This window comes from Akebia trifoliata, chromosome 2, assembly GCF_017979445.1.
Source record: "Akebia trifoliata isolate Shusen 1 chromosome 2, ASM1797944v1, whole genome shotgun sequence".
Lineage (NCBI taxonomy): Eukaryota > Viridiplantae > Streptophyta > Magnoliopsida > Ranunculales > Lardizabalaceae > Akebia > Akebia trifoliata.
The window spans coordinates 7,487,848-7,498,229 of record NC_141376.1 but is presented as its reverse complement, the minus strand read 5'-3'; the positions used below and the strand labels follow the sequence as shown (position 1 = coordinate 7,498,229).

The window sequence follows — 10,382 nt, the reverse complement described above, 5'->3', positions numbered from 1 at the left end:
TCAAGCGTGCCGATGGCTTAGATCAGATGAGAGGATGCTCTAGGGATTCACACCCTAAAAAACTTAGATCTTGTGACGTACGAGGAGGAATAAACAAGAAACACAAGATTTGCATGACTCACAAGATTGCCTACATCCATGAATGTCAGATGACGAGACAATCCTTCATGAAAATTGAATGTATCCATCTATGTTTTTCCTTACATTTCAACCTTAGGTTTGTATAGTTATCACGGTCAAGTACTGGAATTATTTTACACCTAAAAATAAATAAATTTGAAAGTGAGAATAAAAGAGATGCACATGTGGAGGAACAGGGGACTAGTCAAGTACTGGAATTATTTTAAAAAACTGAAATATGAAGAAAAGAAATGAAAGAGAGGGTTAAAGAGGAGCATAAGTGAAGTAACAAGACTTAGTCGCCACTAAATTAGTCCATAAATCTTTGTTCTCTAATAGAGTCAATTAGGAGAAATTTTCTATCTAATGTTTTAAAACTCGAACCGTTGATTAGATATAAAAAATTGTAAAATTAATCTGACCATGATTCAATCTAATTGGACCAACTTAGATTTGTTAAATAATAATTTGTGGAATGTTGCTTTACCTTGGTCTGGAGCATTTTAGGCCAAGGTGAATTAGATTCTTCTATCTAGAGGGCCTAGCTAGTTCTGTTAAGTTTTTTGTTCCACATTGGTCACTCATCGCCTTGTCTCTCCTTCTAAGCTCTTGGGTCTGTTTTTTTTGCTAATTGGTTTTGAGTCGGACCCCCAAATTTATCAAGTTCATCAGGTTGGTCTGTTTCAGGAGTTGTACTATGTGCTCCTGATTGTATCGACCATTGATGCTCACTAATGAAATATTTCTTACAGAATTTGATTGACTTTCTTGATTTATTAATCCCCAACAAATCCAAGGTATGAGAACAGGTTTTCAACTAGGAACATTATTCAACACATATATTGGTATACCTATACCTCTATATATATATATATAATATATATATATATATATATATATATATATATATATATATATATATATATATATATATATATATATATATATATATATGAAAGTCAAAAGCAAAGATAGAAAGAGTCAGTTACTAAGATAAGATACAATATAAAAATTAAAATTAGAATTCGAACACATTGGTTAAGAGTCAAAATCATCATTCGTCACCCCAGAAAATTCAATTTCCCTCACCAACTGAAATTGAACCATGCTTCTATAGATCGACATCCTCCTTTTCTCGACCACATTTTCTAATCTAATGTGGACGCATGGAATAGTCTATCTATTATTATATTTCCAATAGTGGTACCCCAAATCTGACATTCAAACTGTCTAATTTGTGGATTTCAACTAAAACAATTTTAAATCCTCCCTTGTCAGCAGATTCTGAAAATCTAACTATATGAGATTACAATTGGACGGTTACTTAAATATATATAAAAAAAGAAAAGAAATCTATGTCATTGTTGGGATCATCAAGTCTAATTGATTTTTCCAATCTGAATTTCCAAATCTACCATTAGTTAGATAAAGATTACCTTATCTAAGGGGGGCTAAGCTAATTTGTTTTTCTTATTTGTTATAAAATTTCATGATTAGGTTTGTTATATGAAGCAAGTAATATTATGTAGAGTTAACCCTGAGGGGGTGGCTCAATGGCAATTTTGAATCCAATAAACGATGAGAGTCCGTAGGTTGTGAGTTTGACACCCAGTATGAGCAATATTTCCTCTGGCCTACTTGTGAGGGCGTTCCCTCACTTACTTGGTACATGTGATGTGGGGGCATTGCACGTGCCGAGGGAGGGTCCCATATGCCTTGGTTCTGGTCTTGGCTCTTCTGGTCCCCTAGTTTACGTCCGGACACCCCGCTATCAAAAAATATATATGTTATGTAGAGTGGCAGAACTTGTACTAGGACTTTGAAATTGTTCATCATGACGGAGGCTGTAGTTGATTATTGATCAACACCATTTAATGGCATTTGATTTATTGACAAGTTGCTAAACATATGCTTGAAAAGCATTACATAGTTTCTCCCCCATGATTCAACTGTTGAACAGCTAGCCAAGTGGAAGGAAAACTCGTTCAAAGTTTAGAAAGAACTCAAGTGTTCCAATTTTCGGGCAGGTGGAGGATTACAGGATCTGGATTTGTTAAAAAATATATATATTTTAAATCAGAGGTGGATTTAGAGTGGGGGCTGTGGGGGTACTTTCCCTCACGAGAGTTTTCAAATTCTATGGATTAATGTGTAATTGTGATAAGTTTTAGTGGCAGATAAAGAAATCTGTCACTATTGCCGCCACAAAAAAAAAATTTCACTCTTAATTGTCCCCACTAATTTTTTTCTACTCTTGGCTGCCCCCACATGAGCAAAATCCTAGCTCTGCCCCTGCTTTAAATTATTAATTTTATTTTGAGTTCAGTTCCTATGGTCCAAGGTGTTGAGTAACATTACCCTACACCACGTCAACGTTAGGATACATGTGGGCCGTCAATGTGTGACCCATTGTCCCATGAATGTTAGGGTCGCCCTCTGTCAAATCTAAACACCAAACATTGAAGCTGGAATTCAATGGTTATAGTTCACCAACCCCAACCCCAACCATGGCTAATTCTTGATGTATACACCCACAGGCCAAAAAGGTGGTGACTGGGTCGCCTAGCTACTATCTTATGACAAATCCATATTGAATGTATGAACTAATATATTGGATCTCAATATTAGGATCCAAATCCAATTCAATAAGAATCCGATCATATCTTGATCAAGTCAAATCTGATTCTGTATACAAAATATGATTAAATTTTACATACCTAAGAAAAATATATGATGTAACTTACATATTACATGGTTGATCCAATAGATTATCATAACAATCTTTTATTGGATTGGATATAATATGTCATCCCTATGTAACACGTATTGATCCCTAGGAAATTTGTATTTTTCTTCCAACCTCAGCCATATGTTTGGTGGATAGCCTCAATTTGTTTTGAGGCTAGAAAAGTCCTTAGTGAAACAATCAAGAAAATGAAAACTGGGACCCCAATCAAAGTCAAATGTTATAGGTTTATGCCAAGAATAAAGATAAATGCACGAGGCCATGGTACGTGGCTGCCGTGGCAAAGGCACAAAATTGCACATCTTTTTCTTGTGTGTTCCGATGAAAACGATATATGATTTTGTGCTCTTGTCACGCCAGCCATTTACCAAGACCATGAGCATTCATCACGACTCTTACACCAAAGGTGTGTATGGTTTCATTGTTAACAAAATAGAAGGCCTTAATTCATTCTTGTACGCGAGAGATGGACTATAGAGAGGGAAGCATGTTAGATCTCACGTGCTGTCGGCATTCAACAAGGAATCAAGGGACCCACCCAAGATATTGTGCTTTGGCGTACTTTTGACTCGCCCAAGATGTTAGACAAAAGTGAATCACGATTAGGTAAACAGAAAAACTTAAAAGGCGTGTTAAAATCAGCCCTTAAATATCGGCACAAAAAGACGGTTTGAAATCTGAGACAAGTGAGAAACACCAACTCTCAAAAAAAGGGTTGGAAAAAATACTAACCAACCAATATTTTTCCTCTTCTCACGCTCGATTTATTGACTCTCCATCTCTCATTCTCTCTCTGCAAGCTTCAAAGTTAAAACTTCAAACTTGTGCTCGCGTTCAAATGTGCCCTCCATGTCTCTCTCACACACACATCACAACCAATAAGTCAATTAAATCTTACATTTATATAAAGGGCCAAAGCTCCTTTCTTGCCTTCACATCTCCCCATCCTTATTACCATCAACAAGTCCTCTACACAATCAACAAGTCCTTTACACAATCAACAAGCAATGATGAAACATCAGTATCTCATCTTTGCCTTCAATTCTCTCTCTATCCTCATCTTTCTCCTCCTCTCTCATTCCATGGCTGTTGAGGGCTCAAGGCCTCTCAGTAATAATTTCCCTTCTTCTCCCACAGTACCCATCAAAGGTTTCCCGATTAGTCGAGCTTATTCTGGTCCTAGCCATCGAGGAAAAGGGCACTAATTAATGGAACCACGCACAAGTTTTCTACTTCAGCAATTCTCTCACACCATCTCATCATTGTTTCTTACCCATCACACCAGTCTGTCTGATCTTTTGTTTTTGGTTTGAGTTTGCTAGCTAATCAGATGGCTCGCCACCAATTGTTACTTTCGACGAAGTTTGGGATGCATACCGCGTAGAGTCTTCAAAGATTATAAGTTTTTTTTTTTCTTTTTTTCTTTTTTGTGAGAGAGAAACATATTGTTATAGAGATGATTACAGATGTAGTGATTTGATTCTTTGTAATTTGGTTAAATGTAGATATATTAATGAAACAGTTGAAATTTCTTTCCTTTGTCTTCTTATTTCTTCTTTTTTTTTTTTCTTCCCTCCTGATTGATCATCTTTCCTCTGATTTTAAGATGAGTCGTGATAATCTGACGTTCTTTGTACACTCCCTTCACAGAACTGTAGATCCTTTATTTCAAGATACTCAAGGGCAAAAATTTATGGTCCTGTGACCATACAAAAAAGAGCATGTAGGTGGACTCGTGGACTCGGGAATAATAAAGACAGCCCAAGACCAATATACTCCATGTCGGATTTGGGCATTGAAATAGTAAAGACCGACCGAGTTCAATATCTACTTGGGCCAATTTGAGTTCCGAAATAGTATGATCTGAGATTAAGTCTGTTTTCACTATGTTGGACTTCAGGCATGGAAATATTACTTGGTAGAGGTAGACGTGGAATGATAGTTCCATCTCGGACATTTTCGCCACATGCACAAATTCAAACTACAGTACTGCTAGAGATGGATTCAGTGGCTGATTGGTTTATCATTTCTGCTTTGGGCTTTGACTATTCTTGTGACCACCATATCAACAAAGTGGGAACAACTCATTGTATAATTAAATTGTCTTAAATAATATCCATCTGGCCTCATGGTCAAGAATATTAAATGAGAGTAAGATATGGTGAAGATTTAACACTAAACTATTGGGAAAAAAAAAAAGTCGTGCTGAGCTGACGCAGTATTTACTGTGATTCTCACAATTCTGATGTGGACATGCATACATAACTGTAGATGGTTTTTACTTGTATCGCAAGAAAACACATCCATGGTTATGTGCACATCCCACATCAGATTTGTGAGAATCACAGTAAACTCTTTTTGTCATTTCAGCAAAAATAAACAAATAACTTAAACTTTCTCAAAATTCCATAATTTTTAACAATTAAATCGGTTTTCAGTGAAAGAACTCTTATTACAAAGATCTCTACGTTGACTTGATAACATAGTAAACATGTTTTCTGAATATGAATTATTGTTTATATTACTACAATACTCTTGCTTAGAAAACATTTTACACAAGTAATAATACATACATATATACATATAAAATGAATAAAATTATTTGACCAAACATACACGGTCTGTATGTGGCTGACGTGGTAAAGGCACAAAACCATAGATCTTTTTCTTCAAGAGACATAAGAAAAAAAGATCAATGGTTTTATACCTTTACCATGTCAGACATACAGAGCGTGTATGTTTTGGTGCATGGATTTATCATTAGTCTATAAAATGTTTATTAATCATAAACAATACATAGTAACATTACTTAGAAAGAAACGTGCATGGCACACACCCACTAGGCCAGGTAGGACAACAAGCCAATACTGTAGTCATAGTAATAAAAATCAGCAATTTTTTGAAAAAATTGCGTTTAAAACGCAACTTGCATCCCTAACGATTAAAACAATAAAAAAAACACAACTTTTTCTCGTATAACAAAAATTGTCGATTTTTTCAAAAAATTTCCAACTTTTTTCCCTTTTCTGTGGGGGACAAAATTTTAAATATTATCGTTTTTTTTTTTTTTTTTTTAATGTGGGATTTGATGATAATAACTTAATTTTATGAGTTTTCATTAAATATAAATTTTTTCTTAACTTTTAATATATATATCTTTATCTGTTTTTTTCTCGTTTTATTCCTGTTTTAAACGGTCTTTTCAAAAATTTCCCTGGACGATTTAAATCCGTACTCTGACTCTGTGACTATGAGTGTAGTGGGTATTGAGCAGCTTGTGAGAATCGAAAATGTCAACAAACGACTGACACTAGAAAACAAAAGAAAGAACAAAAATCAAAAGACAAGAAGCTCAAAACCCGCTCCAAGCTATCTAGCAGCCGAAAACCCGCACTAAGTTATCTTCTATTTTTATCTTTTGGCGCGCAAACTAGGATTTGGCCTCAATATTTTACAGCATCAAGAAACATATTGTTTCAGTTACAAAAAAGAATTAAGGTGAGAGTGAGACATACATAACAGAGCACAATTGGTTTTTCTCTATTCTTGTATTTTTTTATATTTTTTATGGCATCTTCTTTTCCAAGATAGAGTCGATCATTTCCTGATGCTTCCCGATATTAAAGTTTTCCCAACGTAAAATCATAAATCTAATTCTTCAATTTTCTTTTTTTTACCTTTTTAAAAAAATAAATAAATAACAGAACTTCTTCTGCCACACCAACTTTTGCTAGAACCACCCTAAGATGTATTCTATTTCTTTAGTAATTTAGATAAGAATTGGTGTGGCAATATAATCTCTCATAAATAATTATGCAGGTAGAGGTGGGATTTCTATTTTGAGTAGAAGACAGTCTTTAAACTTTTTTTGTATGAGCCGTTGCAGGAAGTAGAGCATTTTTCTTTTTGAATGTCTTAACATGGTATAAGATGCGGGCATTTCAGTCAATATTCCCATTAGTCTTTCATTGAAGACTGGAATCAACAGGTTTGTATCAGTTTTAAAACCCAGGGCATCCCTAGTTATTAGAGAAACCCAGAGGGCTACATCGAAAATATTGACTTCGACCAGTATTTGGCAACAAAATAGGGGTAGAGCAAATATGAACTAGGAACAACTGTTATTTGTCATAAACATATGTAGTAATTATAAACATAAAGGGACTGGAATTAGAGGAAATTTTTTATTGGTGTATGTGGACCCAAAACCTCACAGTTTGGCCAATGACGAGGCAGGTATACACGCTATTACCACTCAATTGAGGATTAACTCAAGGCCTCCCACTAGGAGAGGGTATACATTTACCAGCCAAAGAGACTCATAATTGCTCATCCCAAAATACTATAAAATAGGTCAATAAGTTGATCACCTAAGAGATTTTTTCAGGGACTAAGTTTCTGAATGGCCAAAACAACTTCATTGATAGTTTGGAATCCACGTCTTTCCTTTAGAAGCATCTTTGCAAATTCAAGGGCTTGACGCTCACAGTGTGCTCGTTTGCTAGCATCACTAATGCATTCGAAATCCTCAACATGTGCAACACCCACTATTCTCCTGCAAACCAAAAATAAAATAGCTATTGAGTATGGAAGTATGTTTATATTAGTTTAAATAAAAGGGATCATGAAACATAAAAACGTCAGACAAACCGTGCATCAGGGTTGGCCTTTTTTATTGGCTAGAAATCAGTGCACATCAAAACTATGGGCATTTTTTTCAATAACATTTTGCAGTTAATTTTGAGCTCTCCTCATCTCCACCATAAATGACCATCCTCTGATGGTGTTTTATCATAGCACACTTCCTAATGAAGGATATAAGTTCCATGTTACCAATAGATTTCTAATTAATTATTTTGTAATTTAAACTACTTAACAAAGACACAGAAATTGTGTGTCAAGTCTCCAATACGATTCGAAGTGTCGTACACTAAACCCCACAAAACCTGATGCACTGACATTCCTGTTCAGTTCATGTCATAAGACGGGAAATCTTTTAATTCTTTAGGTCATGTTAAGTATACAATATAGAATTTGAACAAATTAAAGTAAAGATTTGTTTGGTAAAGTGTCATGGCATGTGTCTGACATTGGTATGACGTGGTCTCCAACATGGAAAAGCCTAAGAAAATAGTGGGCTTACTAGATGGATTTAACAATTAATTCCTTTGTTGGGGTTATTTGTTTTTTGTTTGTTTCCTGCAATGTGATATGTCAATTAGCAAATTTCTGCAAGGATTCAACCATGTATTTATTGAATTCAAAACATTATTTTTTCTTTTTTTTTGAAAGATTATCTGGGGTATTAATTCTTGAAAGCTGTGTTTATCCAAATTTACAAAACAGTAATTTGTTGTTTAAAAAAAAAAATGTGTTTTAAAAACCAGTTGAAGTTTTCTAATGCATATATGTGGATCTTCATAGCTTGAGCATAAAAATAATATACATATGAATTTTATTTTTAAACCTACCAAAAGTACGAAATAAATTAAAATCAAATATGCAAATGGAAGGTTCCAAGATTCATTTAAGAAACTCAGGGCAACAAGTATGAAGAAACCAACTAGATTCATCTAAAGACAGTAGGGGCATTAAATGCTATAAAACTATAAAGGACGTTTTTTGTTGCTAAGCAAAAGTGGTTAAATGAAGTGCCAACTTAACTAAGTGGTAAGACGTGTGTTGTTCCCACGTCCAGGGTTCAAACCCCCTTGAACCCAACTTCATTTGCTAACCACTAACCCTATACCTATCAGAAAAATGTGGTTAAATAAAGAACAATGAAGATTATGGAGACAAAAGAGCATACCCCTAAATATCCAATTGGATTTCAAACAGAGGACAACCAATACAGAATCAGGCAATTAAAAAATAAATAACTTGAAACAAAATTTCCCAAAACACTGCAAAAATGTTTTAAGTAAAATATAAGGAATAAATCCACTAGTTTAAAACGTGAAAGGACAAGTAACAGATAGCAAACAGATTATTTATTCTCATACGTCACCTTATCATTTTTGCAGCACCAAATCCAAGACTATCGTGGAACAAATCTTTCATATACTTCTTCTGTGCAAACAGCAAAAGCTCGGAATTGTTATATATTTCTGAAAGATATGCCTCACCAGGTCCATCCTTATGTTCATCCCAGAGAGTGGTGAACTTCTTCTGGAAAAGGTTCCAAGAGTCTTCTATCATCCTCAAGATCCATTGTTTATATGCCTGCACGAGAACAAGCCTTATAGACATAATTCATTAAGTAAATACACTATTTAGTGGAACCCCAATGTCCAAAGAAAGAATCCATAATGATTTCTTTTTTTTAAAGTAGAAGGAAAATAGGTGAGAGATCGATTTTCCATGTACATGGTGTGCTCTTTTGGGATTTTTCTTTATTTTATTGGTGTAAGGTTTTTAAGGTGTTCGACGGGATCTTCTTTGAGGATTTCATAAGTAGATGAGATTGGGTTTGTTGTATTGCTAGAGATTTGTTCCTTTATGTAGTCAGTTTGCAGTTTGGCCGTTCAACTCGACTGGTTGTGCTTTATTCTAATAAAATTTTAATTGTCAGAGAGAAAGACATTTTCCAATACATGTGAGCCAGGCTCTACTTACAACCAGTTTGTATTCCCTCTTGTGGAATCACACTATTATATTTTTTATTTTACAAATATATACAAATATATTACTAATGTATCCAACTAATCAAAACATGATTGATTGTGTGTGTGAAAATGCTAATATTTTATAATACATTAAAATAAGCTGATAGAAATACCTAACTAATTAAAATTCATTTGTACTAATGATAAAATCTGATATGCAATTTTTTTATAAGTGAATATCTTTTTTTGGAAGGTATTATTATGTGTAACGTACAAGTCCTTTCTACAATCAATTTGTAATTTTTGTTATATTAAATTTTTTTTTTTTAAGAAGAATGTTTTGGTCGAAGTTTACCATTCACCAAAATATTTTGCGAAAGAATAGTGATTTCCACCAGAATATATACAAAAAGAAATTTCCAGTTAAATTTTGAGTCAGACCTTGTGAAAATAAAAAATTTCAGTATAATATGTATACATGGTAGAGCACTGAACAATATATTTCTTTTTTCTCTATCATCCCAGAATTGTAATACATCAAAAACCTTCATGAAATTGTGCAGCACATAACTGGATATAAACTCAAAAGCATCAATCGAAGGTATAAAATGACAATTTAGCGGTCAGAAATCATCTGTATCCCTAAATTTAACAGAGATATGTAAAGCCCCTTTTTTATTGGAAAACTTGGTTGCTATGCTGAATTAGGTAACCAACTAGAATACGAAGTTATCACATTTGAGAATCAGTTCTTTTCTTTAAAAAAAATAAAAAAAATTGATTAAAAACATAAATAAGATATACAGAATCTAGGAAACTGAAGCCGCAGAAACACAGTTGGTGAAAGACGCCCAAACTTGGCCAATGAACCAGGTAAAACTAACTACAACTTGAAGCATTTTGAACATATA

At 34.1% G+C, this 10,382-nt stretch overlaps 1 protein-coding gene across 1 annotated transcript in view; it reads right to left on the bottom strand.

Annotated features, from left to right (window-relative positions):
• Positions 1–7,028: 7,028 nt before the first annotated feature.
• Positions 7,029–10,382, bottom strand: part of LOC147409240 (methylthioribose kinase-like) — an 8,971-nt gene continuing 5,617 nt past the window's right edge. The window contains exons 5-6 of the mRNA XM_086426870.1: positions 8,874–9,088; positions 7,029–7,421 (exon numbers count right to left, since the gene is read on the bottom strand). Coding sequence (XP_086282996.1) covers positions 7,250–7,421; positions 8,874–9,088 — 387 coding nt within the window. The 3' untranslated portion in view covers positions 7,029–7,249. The remainder of the gene's footprint in view (positions 7,422–8,873; positions 9,089–10,382) is intronic.